The sequence below is a fragment of the Plasmodium coatneyi genome, chromosome 13 (assembly GCF_001680005.1).
Source record: "Plasmodium coatneyi strain Hackeri chromosome 13, complete sequence".
NCBI lineage: Eukaryota > Apicomplexa > Aconoidasida > Haemosporida > Plasmodiidae > Plasmodium > Plasmodium coatneyi.
Genome location: NC_033568.1, coordinates 950,990 through 968,124, shown reverse-complemented (window position 1 = coordinate 968,124; position 17,135 = coordinate 950,990). Strand labels below are relative to the sequence as shown.

Here is a 17,135-nt window from a genome sequence, read left to right as displayed (position 1 = left end):
AATCGAGGTAAGGTATGGAGGGCGGTATGCGCGCGTGGTATTTTATGTAAGGACCTCGCGCCTGCTAGGGTGACACACAAAGGGGGCTTAAACAAACATGTACATATCTGTATGCAAACGGAATGAGCCAGAAAAAATGACAATTCAAAACGAAAGCCTTAAGAGCGATGGATGTCCCGTGCTCCCTCCCCTTTAGGGCATAATCAAACAGAGGTTAGGCTCTTTTAAAAATGCAAAACTGGGGAATAAAACGTTGAAAATGCCAATAACGATGAAAACGCTGGAAATGGAGAACTAAGCACGTTCAAAAGGATCAAAATACGTAAGTGGGAATTTTTTTTTTTTTTTTTTTTTCCGTTTGATTTTTTCGCTGTACTGTTTGGGAACCTTTTGCGTAATTTTAACGTACCTTTTTGCGCGTTTTTTTCCCCTACCTATTTTTGCGTACATTTTTCCCGTACCTTCTTTTTTTTTGCTTACCTTTTTCACTGCCTACTGCGCATGAACGTGGAAAAAAAAAGGGCGGGGTGGGGTCGTGGAAAGTTGCTCTGCGTGGATTGCCCAACGGTAGGCAAGCGCGACAAGAGTGGTCAACAACGGTACGATATAAAAAACGGAAGGGTAGCCTTTCCCCCTCTTTTTTTTTTTTTTTTTTTAAAGATGCAATAAGTAAAAGAAATAAGCAAAGAGAGGAAATAAAAAAACCCCGTCGGGTATGCAAAGTTTTACGCATAGAAATGGCTGCCCGGAGGTGAAAATAAAAAATTTGGCCTTTCTTATATTAGCACGAAGCATATAGGAAGGACGGCGTTTATTATATATACCTGAGCGTAAAAGGAGAAAAGGAAGTTTAAGTTTGCTTTCAACCCCGTTAATCCGTTGGCAGGTGCTCTATGTTTGCACATTTAGGGTTGGGGGGAATTCATTATTCCTTCGGTGGGTGCTTTTTTTTTCTTTTTCAATCATACCATCTGAAATATATACCTATATCTACTAGATAAGAAAAAAAGGTCGGTAATGAAACCATTAAGGTAACTTCCTCCCATTTTTGAAAGGAACAAAAAAGAAAAAAAAAAAAAAGTAGCATCCGTGTAGGATAAAACAAGTAGTGCGCCTGCAAGCTTGTTATTAGGTTTTTCCCTTCCGTAAAAGCGTGCAAGTGGTAGCAAGATATATGTGTACAAGATAGATACACCTTCCACCGTCACTACCACAGCGCCTACAGTTTGTGCTTACCCCAACTCTGTAGTAGCTGCACGTGCTTCGCCAATACACAACCCTCCCACGCGCATTCTATATACGTATGTTATATAAGCTGCGCCGAAGTAAAAAGTTCGAAGTGTGAAGCGGGCGATACTTTAACAGTCCTTTCTGTGAATGCTTTCGCCACTCAGAAGGCACTTAGCCTTCGTGAAAGGGGGATGGCGCCCCTCTTCCACGTAGCAATGCACCCCACAAAGCAAACTGTCATAACGCAATGGAAGGAAAAACGTATACTGTGTCGCTGCAGCGTTTAGCACGGAAAAAGATCGATAGGCAATTTTTGCACATTTTTTTAGTGCCCAAAGGGTGGGAATACATGTGCATATTTTTTTTTTTTTTTTTTTCCGTGCTGCTAACGCGTCGCAGCACTTCACAGTCTATGTCACCCATTGGCACATATTTCAGTGCTATTTTTCATTTCCACGCTTTAAGTCAAACGTGGCAACATCTTTGTTGGACCTCTCACTTGCACGTTGTGAGAGCAATTAAGGTCGTATTTTTAACGGGTTATAAAAATGCGTTAAAATTGCATTTAGGAGGTGAACAAACACGCAGCTGATTTTTCAAATATATGCAAAAAAAAAAAAAAAAAAAAAAAAAAAAAAAGGTTTTTCCTTTTTGCTCCAACGCGCGTGTAACGGTTTCCAATAAGACGTAAACAAAAAAGGAATGACGCAGCAAATGTAACGAATCAGACCAGCAAAAGGAACAGGGCAACACCTGTGCAGTGTGCATGTTGGGCTAGCTTCACGAACCTCGTCCGTCGCTCGCTCCAGGGGATATTTTCCAGTCCGGGGAATGTATCTGCTGGAGCGTGGTGAACGAGGGGTTCCTTTAAAGAAGGCGTCTCTCCTGCACCCCTAGGGGCAAACGATTAAGAATTAAAAGAAACTGACAATTTTGTAAGGGGGCCCATTCGGCCGGGATGTAGGGTCGTCCAATTTTCTCGGCAGCGGAAAGTGTGACCCTATTCCGAACGGGTGATATTAAAGCAGAGTTATGCAGAATGGCGCCTCGCAATGTAGACAGGGTAAATATACACACACTGCGAATACCCACACTGGAGAAGCCTTCCCCCTGGCGCGCTTCTTAGGAGTCACAATCCGGTGAGGGAATTTTCCACTTGGTGATAAAAACGCTGAAACATGTTGGCCACCTCCTTTTGAAAGAGCAAGGAATTTTTGGCCAGGACGAACAGGTCGGTTAGTGCATTGTTATTTATCGTCTGCAGAAGGAAGTGAATCTCTTTTTGTAGGATTAAAAATTTGTTAAAATATGCAGTGGCTTTATTTTTAATTTTTCTAATTCCTTCAAACATAGACTTTATGGAATATTCTCTCTGCACGTTTAACATTAAAAAGTTTTGCTTCACTTGGTCGGTGAATTCTTTCAACTGTTGGAAGTTAAAACGTTTGTGTAACAAGTTTTCGTTTTTTTTCTTTTCATTCTTTTCGTCTTTCACTAACTTTAATTGAAAAAGAACGTCCCTTTTTATATCCTTCATGTATTTTTTTTTTTTGTTGGAATTTTCCTTTTTTTGCAATAATTTTTGTGCAAAGCATTTGTTCGCGTTTAGCAATTGTTTGTTGTTTTTTTTTTTGTTTAATTCGCTTACATGTGTGTCAAGTAGCTTTATTTCATTTTTTATATTCTCTATGTTGCGTAACTCCTGCTCCTCAAATTTGGCAATATTTTCTTCGAGTTTTTTTATCCTTTCTTCAACTTGGTCCAAGTCCATGTTTGTCTGGGATTTTATCACTGTTCAGGGTTTAGGGTTGGAAAAGCTGTCCTATTGTTACTTATTCGCGCATTTGTTTTGGGCAATTTTTTCATACACTTGTTAGTATGCTGCGATTATCTTTGCGAAAGGGAAGGAACGGGGGAATAGGAAGCTCCCTCAGAATGGCGGGCTGACTGTACTGTTATGATGCTGTATCAGTTTGCTTTCCCCGCGCAATGCGGATTTAACTTCAGCTGATAAGTTCCAAGGTGGAGGTTTTAAATGGCCATGGGCGTCACATAACTGTGCGAGCTTAGGACGCACACCCAAATGGGGCGCTAAAAACGAGTTCGCGCTTTTTATCTTCTTAAGAATTGTTGGCTCAGTGGGGAAAAAAGAGAAATAAAAAAAGCGAACACAGTTGCGCGCAAAGGTTGATCGCCACAAAAAAGTACACACACTCATGAACATTAACACAAACAAAAACGTATCAAACAGTGCCGCTAACGGCACAAGGATTGACGCACCGTAAGACAAAAAAACGAAAAAAAGAATGTGGCCCTTTCCGTGCCTAACACTGTTGCACGACTGAGTTGCGGAAATAGCCGATGAAAGTTGGAACACCTCGATAATTTTTTTTTTTTTTTCTTTCTTAATACCTTTGGCTAATTTGTGGAAGTAAATCGGGCTGGGTGAGCTATCCAAGCGCACCAAAAAAAAGATCGAAAAGGAAACGAAAAAAGGAACTAAAAAAATAACTCGCACAGTGCATCCTCCTTTTTGTAACTGCTAACACACGGTGAAGTGTACACACGTGCAGGTGCAGACCTTAATGTGGTGCATTATAACCAGGGGGGGAATAACTCAGGTGTTCCATTGATTCTTCGCTTAACCGCTTTGTCAGACGAACCCCCCCCCAATAAGATCAGACACTCCTGCCATCATGTCCTGTTCTGAACATTCATCATATAATCCTTCATATACGTATGAACCAACTCGTCTGTGATTACCGGCTTGTTGGACTTAACCAGGTGGGAGTTTTTTCCATTTGTTCTATCATCCCTGCTTTTTTTAGGACTAGCAATCACGCCGTGATCTTGTCCTGCTTCCCTTTTTTCAGCGACCTCTTCATGGTACTCATGTGGAGCTTCGTTAAGAGTCACGTTTAGCGGTTCGTACAGGTGGGGGAAATTATTCACCTTGCCCTCATCAAATTTTTCTATAATTTTAAATTTGTCGCTTTGTATCAGTTGCAGCTCTTTGTTAAAGAAGTAGGTGTCCACCATGTTCCTGTGAGGGAGTTTCAGTTTTCGCGCAAAGGGGGAATAACAAATCGATTAGACAGGGCACATTCACGTGTGGCACACTGATTGGTGTGTTCACCACGCAGGTGCTGTCACTACGTTTCAATGTATGTTTTTTTTTTTTTTCTTTTTTCCCCGGGGGGTCATTACTTCCTTTTCTGCTTGGATAGTTCGTCATTCAGGGTTGAGTTCTCCTTAAGAAGGTTATTTATTAAGTCATCAAATCTGCAGGTTTGGGGGGGAGAGCAGTTTACAGGAAGTGCTTAAACGGAACGATGCAAATGGGGGAAACTCTCTCCGAACAGTGGAAAAGGCCACTAGGGGAAAGGACTTACTGGTGAACATTCACGTCCCCGCGATGGACCTTGTTGATGTACTCCCTCAGAGTGTCCTAATTTGAGAGGACAACAAAATCAAGCGAAAAGGAAAAAAAAAAAAAAAAAAAAAAAATGGGGGGGGGAGGGGGAAATAAACATATCAAAAGAAGTATTTTATCGCCATGCAAAAATAAGGGCCTGTTTTTATATTTATTCGCTATATGCGGGTGGAAAAATGACTTACGATGATTCCCAACAAATCCGTGTTTTCCTTTTTCAGGTCATCTATATGATCAGTCAACTTTTTAATTTTGTTCTGCGGGGGTGCATACGTGTGACGTTGATGCGGGGTGTAGAGGCTGGGTTAGCGCTAACTCAGCTACAGCAATGACGATGTTGGTGCGCGTGGTGTTTCCCGCTGCTTCTTTTCTCCTCACCTTCAATTGGTCATTGTCACTCTGTGACTCCACACACTTTTGGTACAGCTCCTCCAATTTTTTCTGCGCACAAGGGAAGGGTTTTAAAAAGGGAAGATGGACAGAGGTGCATCCATGTCGATGTAATAGAAGTGGGACCAATACGGGTCAACGTAAGGGAGAATATGGTTCAGCCCACTTGCCTTTAAGACTAACCTCGAACGTAATTAGTTGCTCCCCGTTGTGGTTAAAGGTGTTACTGTTTGGGGAGTCCTCCTCATTTGGGCAATCCTTTCCCATTGTATTGTCCTTCCCGTTGCAGCTGCCATTGTTGCTTTGGTCTATTCCCTTCATCATCTCCTCCGTCAACCTCTTCCGCATCAATTTTTTTATTATCATATCTTTGTACTCTATTTCTAGTTTGAGCGGATTGGCTTCACTTCCATCTGGAAGAAAAATTGGGAGAGACAAATGTGAGAAACTCAACAAAGCTTAAGGAGAATAATGCAACAAGCGATGGTACCTTTGCTGAGGTTGCTCTTCTTCAGTAGACCCTGAAATGGGACGAAAGGGTAAAAGTAAAATGAAGAGAATTATCAATACGGAGAAACAACACACTTAGTGGATTCATCAAACAGGAAAAGTTCACACACACATGAATGGGACAACCTTCCTCCCCCCACTCAAATGGAGGGCACCCATAGGATAAAAAGGTGAAGTTTTTTAAAAACAACGTGGCGTTCAAATTTGAAAAGGTATGAAACATTCACGTGTAAAGCATTTTCCTACCGTTCCGAGGTTTAAAATTTGAAGGGCGCTTTTCTCGTCAAACTCCTGTAGGGTGTACATGTGTGGGGTGCAGGTTAACAAATCGAACGACGTCATGAACATGTCGATGAGAAAAGGGAGCCTCGTGAAAGAGCTCACATGACAAATGTTCCTTTCCATCCCAAGTGCACAACTCACCCACCTTTGTACTATGCATCTTTACAATTTCCAATTTCTTTTGACTCTCCTGCAGCTGCTCTTGTAGCATTTTGCAGGAGCATTTAAGGCCACTATTTTCCGTAAGCAGATCAGAATATTTGTTCGTTAGCGTTTCATTGTCCTTTTTAAAATCTTCATTCTGTTTTTTTAGTGTAATTATGAACTCATTCGTTTTATCGTTTCTGTATTTTTTTTTATTTTTCAAATGTTTCAGCTCCTCTTCCTGTAGCTTCGATTCCTTCGCCAAGACATCGTACTTGTTCGATAAGATGAGGAGCTTTTCGCTCATGTTTAGGATGGCTTCATCCTTTTCATCGGATTCTTTTTTCGAATTCTCTAACTCGTTTATTTTTTCTTCCAGGGATTTTATGCTGTCCTCCCTGCTCATTGGTGGGAAGAACGAAGAAGTGAGTAGGAGGTAAGGGCACATGTGCCCAGATTAATCTGTGCCAGGGGGACATCGTGCAGGGGGGTAGTTGCGTGTTCTTGGCACCATATATAGGGAAGTGCATATACATGTGCGGATCTGCACAGATTCGAGCGAGTCGAAAGGGGCTGCCCCTTACGTTGCGGCAACGTCGTCGTGCCTTTTTTCCTTCCTACTTTTCCTGTACTTCAGCCTCGTGTCGATTTATTTCGTACTCGAGCTGCAGCTCCAAATCCTTGACCTTTTTCTTTAGCTCCTCGACGGTCACCTCTTCGCTGCTGCGATTTCCAAGGGGGGCATGCGTGAAGGGGTACATCGATGTGGGGGGAACGAACAGAAAAAAAAAAAAGGTGTACATTAAGCCGTCAACGCATTGAACTGCTATGTATATTTGCATGGCAGGATACGAAGCCGTCGACATGTCACGCCGCGCAACCATCGACATGCCATCCAGGCGTACACACCCGTAAGTATGTACCCTTGCTTTGATGAGGAAAATGCTTCACTAGTCGTCCTTGACAAATCCTCCGGATGTGATTCTACCAAGGGAGGAGCTACGTAACAGCAGCAGTGGGTGTAATGTGAATTTGGTCTCACACAAGTGAACAAGGTATGGCGTGGAGGTATAATGAACCATTCGCTTGTATGCACTGGGAGGTGGCTAATGTTGCCGTTGGGTTGGCATTCGTAATGGGTGTGCTGTCGAGGAGGGTTATACCTGCGGACTGCTCCATTGGCGAGGAATTCGAAGAACGGGACGGCGTGAGGTTGAACTGTGTGATCACTCACGTCGACAGAATGATACAAAAGACGAAGAGGAAAAGCATGTGGGGTGAAATCAAACCCACACATGTAGATGAGGAAAAAAAAAAAAAAAAAAAAAATCACCAAAATTTCACATTTTGTGAACCAAATTAAAACCCTGGGGAAAATTAATTCGCGCGTGTCACCTAATGGGTTATTTTCCGTTTCCCCATTTTGGTAACTTCACCGTTTCTAAACTTGGCCGTTTGGCAATTTCGCTGCTCCACAAAAAATTTTCCCCTTTACCCGTTTCAGCTTGCCTTTTTTACAACGCTTCCTTTTTCCAACTGTTCACATTTATTTCAAACAGCGGAAAAAAAAAAAAAAAAAAAAAAAAAATTGATAATTTCCAAGCGGATGGAAAACGGATGTAGATTTCCCAACTTTATGCGAAAAAAGTGGTTAGTTTAAAAAGAAAAAAAAAACAGAGAGAGGAGAAAGTCTAACAAGTGGGGTGTTTGCCGAAGAGGTGGGGAAAAAACGCTGCTAGTCGTGTGTGAAAGGGAGGCCCACTCCACATAAGCGCATACGCGCATACGTGCGTTACATACATGCGTGCGTGAGTGCGCGAGGGAACAGCGCCCCCCTTCTTTCTTAATTTGTCAACCCCGTGGTGATTTTTTTCCTGCACCAAGTATAGCGTGAACGATGCAAACTGGGGGGGCTGGCTTTCCACTGCAGAAGGGAAGCGGCAAAGAGAAGCGACCAACGGAAAGCCACGCAGCAGCGCCTGTTTGCCACTTCCGGTGTCACTTTCTCGGCCAAAAATTCGCATACCGCGCATTGTATGCTACCACTAACCTGACTACTAAACCTGTGTTTTTTTTTTTTTTTTTTTTTTTACTTTATCCCGTTACGCCCTTTACCATTTCGGTTTTCCTTTTCATATTTTTTACATTTCATTTTTTTTCCCATTTCATTTTTTTTCTCACTTCAATTTTTTTTCTTGCGTATTTTTCCTCCCTACTCATCACTTCACGAAGGGAAAATAAATATACATAGTAAAAATACATATGTATGTATTTATGCGCGTACGCATTTGCATACATTTCCCTGCGTATGAGCAAAAGCATAGAAGCAAAAAAACCACGCGTTCAACGTAGGTTATTGTTACCAACATAAAGAGTAACCCATCAACTGCGATTGGGAAGAAAAAATGCAGAGGCATATGTAGATACTAAATATGAAATTACATAAAATGAAATACATAAATATGTAGCATTATATATAACATACACTTTAAGAGTTTTTTTTTTTCCCCCTTCTTTTCATACCATCTTTTATTGTTGACATGGTTAAATGTACTGTCACAGCGCTGAACACCATAAATTGACCAACCCCCCCATCCTATATTGGTGGTACATTTTTGCCTAGTCGCATCTTTTTGCGTTGAATTAGTAACCCAATAGCAGAACAGCGTTAGCAGCCTTGGTCGAGGGTTCATAAAAGGGAAACGCCTCCCCCCCCTTAAGGAAAAAAAAAAAATTCACACCCCTGCTGCCCTTCTGCTAAAACAACCATTTTTGCATTTCCCTATTGATGTTCTTGGACATCTGACGCGTTGTTGCATAGTTCGCCCCCCCTTGTGCTAGCGTTCGGATGTGCCGACGTAGATACGTATGCACGTGGGGGTTCGCATCAGCATGTGATATGCTTATCGGAATTAAATTTTCAGCCCATTAATTCATCTTTTTTTTTTTTTTTTTTTTTTTTGAGTGCAAAAAATTAAAAGTTTGTTTTGCCACCACATCGTGATAAGTTATATTATTGTTCTGTTTTGCTGTGTTGCTCTTCGTTGCATTGTTTTCTTCATTCGAAATTGCAATTTTGACTAACCTGGGTGTGGCCTCAAGGAAAAGCAGAAGAAAGCACCTCACGTCGCTTTACTTAGCTCACAGGCCGCATATTTGCCTTACGCATAGACAAACGGCAACCTCCCTTCCCCTTTGCGCAATAGCCGCAGTTAGGTATAATCGTCTGCACGCAGTCCTCATAATTACGTGACGGCAGAATGAAGTACGTACCCCCCCACATGAGGGCCCAAACGGAGGCCAAGGAAAAAAAGGAAGCAGAAGCAGAGAAGCTGGAACAGTTAAAGGAGAAAATCGAAAACGCAAAGGAGGAAAAAGACATTGACAGTGACAGCTCGACGGAAGGAGATGACTTTGAAATTGTACTAAACAGTGTGGTGATCAGTCAGATAGCGAAAAACAAAGACCTGAGAGGAGAGTTGCTAGGATATTACATAAAAAATGGGGATGAAAAAAAAAAAAAAAAAAAAAAAAAAAAGGGAAAAAGTGGAAATAACGAGGAAGAAGAAGATGGAGCGGGCAATAAAAGGAAAAATGACAACGACGAAGAAGATGACGAAGATTATGATGACGACGACGATACGGATGATGATGATGAGGAAGATGATAGAAAAAGAAAAGATACAGCAAAGGATAAGAGAAAGGGTAAAAAAAATGACCCAAAAAAATTAAACGTCATAGAAATTAACCAATCGTTCTGTGTGTGCAACACTGAAGACATATGCATAGACAAAATATCGAAGATCACGAACAAGTATCAGATTGCAAAGCAAAGACAAACGGAGCTGCTAAATAATTTAACCTTATATTTTAATAAAAATAAATATGAAGAAGAGGGAGAAAAATATATAAGTGACGTAAACGCATATTATGACGATTATGTTAATATTATGGCAGAGCTAAATTTCGATACAACTTCCTTCGGATTTTACGTTAACATTTGCGACATTAAGAAGAAGGATGTGTTGGCCACATTGTTGATGTGTTCCCTAATTAACAAAAATTCCTTTGTCCTTTGCTTTAGTGAAAAATATGGAAAATTAATTTTCTCTGCATACAAAATAGACGTCGATGTGGTGTTCGAAATAAAGAACCAAATAAAAAATGGGACATTTAATCAGTTCAATGATATTTTGAACGTTGAATTGAAGAAAAAGGGACTGAACAGTAAAACGATTTTGCAGAAAATCCCCATTCGTATAAAAAACTCCGTTATAAGTTCCCTCTTTTTGAAGGTACTTAAAAATAAAAACAAGAATTTTGTGTCCTCTATGGATTATTTAAACGCACAGGAGGTGGACTCTCTCGAAAGTTACATCCACGATACGTGCAAATCCCTCGAGTTGCTAAAAACGGAACAAGACAAAATGATCAAATATAAGAAGGACGTCTTCAAGCAACTACAGACACAGAAAATTTATCAGGAAAAGAAAAAACTCGAGAAAGAAAAAAATAAAATTGAACACGACAATCAGGAGACAAACGAAGAAGACATTAACATGCAGAATATTTTTAAGAACATCCCGCAGCCATCTTTACTGTTCCCCTACGTGCTGACCATGAGCAATAACCTGCTAAACGATAATATCAACAATTTGTGCAGCCATGCCATTGCCAAGTCGTACTTGTACTACAAGAATGCGAAGCCGTGAAGGGAGGATTAGACGTTGTGGACGTTTTGACTTTTTAGGGCCCCTTGCAATGTTGCTGCGTGGGCTTGGTCGGATTTAGGATGGGCGCCCCGTTTGAAAGGGGTCGAACGAGTTTGCCCACCCAAATTAGCGAAGTGTTCGTGCCAGCCAAATGTTTACCACGCACGTATTTATGGGTGCCCTTTTTTTCTGCACACATTTGTGTATGGCCATTTTTACAGCTTTTTTTAAATGCCCTTTTAAATGCGTTTTTAACCCTTTTACGTTGAACGAAAAGGAAAAAAAAAAAAAAAAAAAAAAAAAAATTTTTTTTTAAATATTCCATGTGGAAGTAGGTGTGGCAAAACACTGCTAACTTATTACGCAGTGGTGCCCCCGCAGGTTGATCGATTTAACGAGTTGAAAAATGAGGGAAAGGTTCACAGTGCAAACGGTCCATTAATGTTTGCATGTGCACATGAACTGGTCGATCGCACAGGCGAAGCCGCCAAATTGGCAAGGGGTGAACCTCATACCACAGGAAGGTCACTTCACTTCATCCAGGGATGCATGGTGACGAACTCTTCCGCAGCCGTGGGGTGTATAGGTATGGTCTCATCGAAGTCCTTCTTCGTGGCATTCATCTTCAAGGCAACGGCAAAGCCTTGTACAATTTCATCGGCATTGAGTCCGACAATATGAAGGCCCTTAATTAATTCTTCCTTGCCAACGCAAACCAACTTGAGGTAAGTCTTCTCCTTCTGTGCAGGGTCCATATCGTATACTGAGAAGAATAAGTTTGTAAATCTGGACTCGTAAACTTTCACATTCTCCTTTCCATATATATCAATAGCTTCCTGTTCTGAATATCCTATAGTTCCAATTGGGGGATGAGAAAAGATAACAGTAGGTATTAACTTATAGTTGGTTTTTCTGGACCTGTTAAGGAAGAGTCTATCGGCTAGTAACCTTCCAGCGTTGATTGCAACTGGGGTTAGTTGCACATTATAGTATACATCTCCAGAGGTGTTTTTCTTTTTGTTTATGTAGGCGTCTTCATTGTAAAGTTTGAGTAAATTCAGATCTTCAATTTCTTGTTGTTTTTTCACCATAGCACAATCACCTACGGCATAAATGTGTTTAACATTTGTCCTCTGGTTATCATCCACGAGAATGTAGTTCTTCTCTGTCTTTATGTTGAGTGCCTCCAAATTTAGGTCCTCTGTATTTGGCGATCGACCAACACAGTAAATGACATAATCGAAGTGCTCATACTTCCTACCGTCTGCCAAATAAATAGTTAAATTTTTTTCTTTCACTTTTTCGATTTCTTCTACATTTGCATGGGTAATAATATTGATGTTATTCTTTTTCATGTCATTTTCTAATTCGTTAATAACCGTTTCGTCGAATTTTCGGAGGAGTCTATTTCCTCTAGCAAATATGTACGACTCGATTCCTAACCTCCTAACCACGTTAATGAGCTCCACTGCTATGTAGCCACTTCCTACAATTCCTATCCTTTTGGCTTCCTTTATTTTAAAAAAATCATCACTCGAAATGGTATGTTCTATTCCTTTCACGTTGGGGAATATTGGTTTATTGCCGACTGCAATGAGGATGTTCTTTCCTTCGATCACTTCGTCGTCCTCCTCATCGTCATCCGGCACGTATTCCTCTTCATCTTCCTCGTCGACGTGACCTTCCTTCCTTACCTTTTTTATTAAAACTTTATTTTCGCTGAGGAGGCTAGCCTTACCTTCAAAATACTCCACGTTGTCCTTCTTCAAATTTTGCCTATAAATATCGTTCAGTCTTCGTATGTACTTATCCCTCCTTTCGACAAGTAGCGGCAGGTTGAAGGTGAACTGCGTGTCGAATCCGTAGTGTCTCGAATTGTCCAGGATATCGTGGATCGACGCAGCGTTGAACATTATCTGGTGGGACAGAAAAGGGGAAGTGGAAAAACGGGGTAATGAAAAAAGGGGGAACTACAACCTAGTGGCGCATTTGCTTTCCAGTGCAGATAAATTCGCTCCCCCCCCTTTCTAGGAATGTCAAGAAGGGGCGGATTGGACTCCGCCGCTTTTCCTTTCCTGTACCTTCTTTGGCACGCAGCCGACATTCACGCAGGTGCCTCCCAAGTAGGACTTCTCCACAAGCGCAACTTTCGCCTTGTTCCTGCGAAGTGAATATGTGTGTGTGTGTGTGTGTACATAGGTTCAAGTGGTCATTTTGATGAAAATTGTAACGTGGATGCAATGCATGTGAACCCTTTGGTGTGTGTACGAGGGCCACCCCTCCGTGAGAACCTACTTCGCTGCTCGCCTCGCAGCGGCCATGCCGCCACTGCCGCCTCCAATGACTATGAGGTCGTAAACCATGTTGGGCTTCTTCTTCAGGTACGTGGGGGCGCTCGAGTGATCCAAGTTGTGGTAGAAGCTAAAGCTCCTTGTTAATTTTATCGACCGGTTCAGGAGGGCGAAAAGCAAAAGAAGGTGAAAATAGCTGAGTTGGCGCATGTTTTGTCAGGGGGGGGGAGGCAAATCGCGAAGTTGTAAAGTTAAGCAGTTATGAAGTTACTACGTTGCTACGTTCTACGTTGCAATTACGAAGTCACAGGTGGGTGGTTCTCATGTAGGGGTGAAAAAATTTACACAGGGAGGTACGTACACGCGGTCACGCGGGAAGAAAAGGTGTAAAAAGAGTGACAGTGCAGTGCTTCGCAAAAAAAGTGAGATGCCACACGTAATGGTACATACACTACTATATATAGGGGTGAACTGACGAACGTTAAAAGGAACTGCCTTGCGAGTTACGCAGGGGGGGAAGAAAAAAAAAAGTCAGGGCACGAAATGAGGAAAGGGCAAAAATAATATTATACAAAATTCTCTTGCAAAATTGGTATCATACCTATTTAAAATTAGCAGGGATCGAAGGGGCGTCGTTTTCATGAGAACACGTTTTCGCTAGCTGGAAAGGGAATTTTTACACGCAAATGCATTTCCGTGTAAATGCATAAATGCGCACGTTTGTTCGTCTGCAGGATTTGTAGGTTGCTTTTCCTTTGATTCAAGTAACTCTTTTTTTTTTTTTCCTTTATCATTAAAAATGTATATTGGTATACCTATAAAAGTCCCTAAGCAACCACTTGGGAGGTTTCCTTTTTTTCCCAACTGGCTTTTTATGCCTTGGTGGTCATGACGCACAAAAGTGGCTTAAGCTTATTGAAAACGTTTTTGCAGCAAGGGAACGGAAAGAGCCAGCGCTGCCGCTTTTATTTTTTGACGCGCCCCGTCCTACATGTGCACCCAACTTAGTTGCATTCGTTTTTTATATAGTAGTTTTTTTTTTTTTTTTTTGCCCCTTCGGAAGGCAAACTGCTCTTTTTGCATTTTCTTTGTGTATTTTTTTTATTTTTTATGGCTGTTCCTACATTTGCAGTCAGCTAATGGGGAATACACGCAACTAACACGCGCAAGGAATTTTTTTTTCCCACGTAAGGGACAAATTGCTATGGCGTGTTAGTTGCGTGTATTCCTCACGGGAGTGCATCGTTGTGGGGGTGTAGTCTCTCCCTGTGGATTTGTTCCTACCCGATGGCCTGCTCCGTGCCGTCGATGAAGGTAATACGCTCACAGTCGGACTGCTGGTTGAGGCAAAATATACGCATATCCCAAACGGTGTTGCTGTTGAGCAAACCCTGTTTGTGTAAATTCTCAAAAAAGGCTCCATGGTTTATCCGGCGCTTGTACTCATAAATGGTGCCTGCTAGGAAGTCTTCACTTGGCAAAGCATATATCCTGTTGCATATGATGGAGGCCAAGTTTAGGGGCAACTCAGTTCCATCTCTACTTTTTTTCAGAGGTAAATTATCGTTACATGGATTCTTCATATTCTTAAAAGCATCAAAATCAATTTTGGCAATCTTTATCCACTGGATACGAAAATTCCCCCCCAATCTACTCGTTATAGGTCCCCATAAATTTTCATACAAATTTTTTATCGGTACAGTTACCATCTTTGCATAACCTTGAAACCCTCCACTTTCATTAACAGAGAAAAGAAATACGATGGTGTAATTTTCCCTAAAGAGGGTGGTAAATTTCCTTGTGTTATTTTTTCCCGTGGCCCATACACCGTACAAAATGGATAAGTAGAGGTGAGAAATTTGATTACACTTGATTATAAAAATTTTTATTTTTTCACTTGGGACTATATTATTGTTTATGTCGTATATGCTTGGGATGGTCATCAGATTGTCTTGGTTCCTCTTGTCTGCATTGGAACCCATCCTGTTGTTTGTGAATCCCCTTTCGTTGTCTCGACTAGCCATTGTGCTGTTATCACCAGGGTGGGGAAATTCATCAAAGTTAGAAACTGCGCTCCCTCCAATTTTGTTATTATAGTACCTGGCGTTGCTTTGCGCATTTGAACCATTGGGATAATTTCTACCCCCGTCAGGTCCATTATGGTCGTCCTTTTGGAAAGACGAACCACCCCCGTTGTAGCGGTGCGTATCACTGTTGACTCCACGTTGGTGGTGGTCTAAATTCCCAGCAAATGTATCACCCGTTGGGAATATATCCTTATCGTTTTTTAGACTGCTTGAATTGGTAGAGAGAGGCACCTTCTCCTGGTACTTCTCCCCACTAAGAATAATTAAGGCGTCCTTCAACTTGCTCATATCTGAGGAAAGCTTCCTCTGATTGGTGTACAAGTGGGCGTACAAACGCTGGTTCACTAAAATGTGATCCAAGTAAAACTTGGGAAGGATACTTATTAGGTTAATAAATTTCCTACCTTTACATTTGTGTACCCTTTTACAGTTGTAACCTAAGTTACAAAAGCCTAGCAAATAATTCACACAAATATTTTTCTCATACAACAGTTTCAATACATCGTCCAGGTGCTCGTCTTTATTTTCTGAGAACCCTCCAGGGTTGACGTTCTCCTGCGTGTGCCGGAACATACAAGACCCTCGTACCTTATCAGCGCAGTAATTATTTTTTAGGAAATTTTTACAGGCTGGTATTTTAGCATAGATAAGTTGGTGTAAATAGTTACAGAACAGATTCTTCATGCACATGTTTTTTATGTAGTGAATACAGATGATGGAATGTTTTCCTTTTTTCTGTTGGATATCCACTCTGTCAATACCCTTTATGGAGAGTAAGCTAGATTGTTCCTCCAGCTTTATTTTGACCTGCTTTTCTAAATGCATAATGTGGGGTTGCTCATTTGGGTGGACACCACTTTGGTGGTTTGAATGAATCCCGTGGGGATGCTCCCCATAGGCATCGTCCTGACGTCCTTCTTCCTTTTGGCATTTCTCCTCTCGCATGCTCAGGTACAGTTGGAAGAGGTTCCTCCTCCCCCTCCGTTTGGCTATTTCCTTTCGGGGGATCATTCTACTGTTGGGGGGTGGGTTCCTTCATAAGGAGTTTCCTTTGGGGGCCTCCCTTGGTGACCTTCCCCCTTGTAACCTGCATTAACCCGTTCGATGAAGCGCGTGATTGCGCCTACACGGGTACAGCGTTGCACTGTACAAATGCTAAGGAGGTACTCACAAATTGCTTCACTATTCCTAGTACATTTTTGCTCCTATTGAGATGATTCCCTTTAAGGTATAACGAGAGTATTATCCACATTGCATGCATGGCTTAGCCTCGCTGCTGCAGTTACACCGGCAATGAGCAATTCAAACGTGCAACGAGTAGCGTATTCTTAGCGGAGCGGAGTTCCCCCTCGCGTATTTTTTTTTTTTTTTTTTTTTCCCATTCAATGTAATCATTGGCACAGTTACTTGGGGTACTTGCCATTGACGTTTTCCGCGTGGTGCTTTTTCCTTTTTTAAAAAAAAATTGTCGTATTTGTTAGCGCACGATTTGTTCTTGCGCCTGCAAAAAGGACTATTTCGCCTCAAGGGGCAGTACCCGGAAGGAGATTAAATTTTGGCCTTGCCTTACATTAGGCCGTGGTGAGGTGAAACTGGCGCTCCACAAGGCAGAGACTGTTCGGCAGAAACTGTTTGGCAGGTGGCGCGACAAATCGGAGATGCACAACCTAATCTGTTGTCCCACCCAGGGTGAGGCACACTTTCGTCATTTTTAGAGGGTCCTTTTATTCAAACATCCTTTTTAAAATTATGTGATAATTCGCTTGGTTAAAAAATGAGGGGAACAAAATGAGTAGCAGAATAAATGAACAGATAAGTAACTAAAATGGGAGTAGTAGAGACCGTTTAAGAGGGGCAAAATGCGCATATGGTATGAAAAAAAAAGAACGGGGGAAATGTCCCTTCCTTTTGTAGGCGCATGTGCATTTCAAATGGAGGTGCAAGAAAAGAGCGCGCCTGGACGTCTCTATCTCTTTTGCAAACATGGCAGGAAAAGAAAACGCATTATAAAAACGCATTATAAGAACATATTATTAAAACGCATTGTAAAAATGCA

General features: G+C 41.6%; 5 protein-coding genes across 5 annotated transcripts; 1 reads left to right on the top strand and 4 right to left on the bottom strand.

Annotated features, from left to right (window-relative positions):
* Positions 1 to 2,359: 2,359 nt before the first annotated feature.
* PCOAH_00049400 (Uncharacterized protein) lies at positions 2,360 to 3,001 on the bottom strand (the record flags this gene model as incomplete). Its single annotated transcript, XM_020061723.1, has 1 exon — positions 2,360 to 3,001. One exon carries the CDS (start codon positions 2,999 to 3,001, stop codon positions 2,360 to 2,362), a length of 642 nt encoding a protein of 213 aa, XP_019917448.1.
* A 923-nt stretch (positions 3,002 to 3,924) lies between these two features.
* On the bottom strand, positions 3,925 to 7,168 carry PCOAH_00049390 (Uncharacterized protein; the record flags this gene model as incomplete). The annotated part of the gene is made up of 11 exons (XM_020061722.1): positions 3,925 to 4,273; positions 4,438 to 4,512; positions 4,623 to 4,678; positions 4,849 to 4,920; positions 5,042 to 5,104; positions 5,237 to 5,466; positions 5,791 to 5,854; positions 5,991 to 6,387; positions 6,611 to 6,712; positions 6,913 to 6,973; positions 7,153 to 7,168. The coding sequence occupies 11 exons, from the start codon at positions 7,166 to 7,168 to the stop codon at positions 3,925 to 3,927; spliced, it is 1,485 nt and encodes a 494-aa protein (XP_019917359.1).
* A 2,081-nt stretch (positions 7,169 to 9,249) lies between these two features.
* Positions 9,250 to 10,701, top strand: PCOAH_00049380 (Uncharacterized protein; the record flags this gene model as incomplete). The annotated part of the gene is made up of 1 exon (XM_020061721.1): positions 9,250 to 10,701. The coding sequence occupies one exon, from the start codon at positions 9,250 to 9,252 to the stop codon at positions 10,699 to 10,701; it is 1,452 nt and encodes a 483-aa protein (XP_019917254.1).
* A 530-nt stretch (positions 10,702 to 11,231) lies between these two features.
* PCOAH_00049370 (Glutathione reductase) lies at positions 11,232 to 13,202 on the bottom strand (the record flags this gene model as incomplete). The annotated part of the gene is made up of 3 exons (XM_020061720.1): positions 11,232 to 12,617; positions 12,783 to 12,861; positions 12,997 to 13,202. The coding sequence occupies 3 exons, from the start codon at positions 13,200 to 13,202 to the stop codon at positions 11,232 to 11,234; spliced, it is 1,671 nt and encodes a 556-aa protein (XP_019917150.1).
* Positions 13,203 to 14,272: 1,070 nt separating this feature from the next.
* On the bottom strand, positions 14,273 to 16,090 carry PCOAH_00049360 (Uncharacterized protein; the record flags this gene model as incomplete). The annotated part of the gene is made up of 1 exon (XM_020061719.1): positions 14,273 to 16,090. The coding sequence occupies one exon, from the start codon at positions 16,088 to 16,090 to the stop codon at positions 14,273 to 14,275; it is 1,818 nt and encodes a 605-aa protein (XP_019917413.1).
* Positions 16,091 to 17,135: the final 1,045 nt, after the last annotated feature.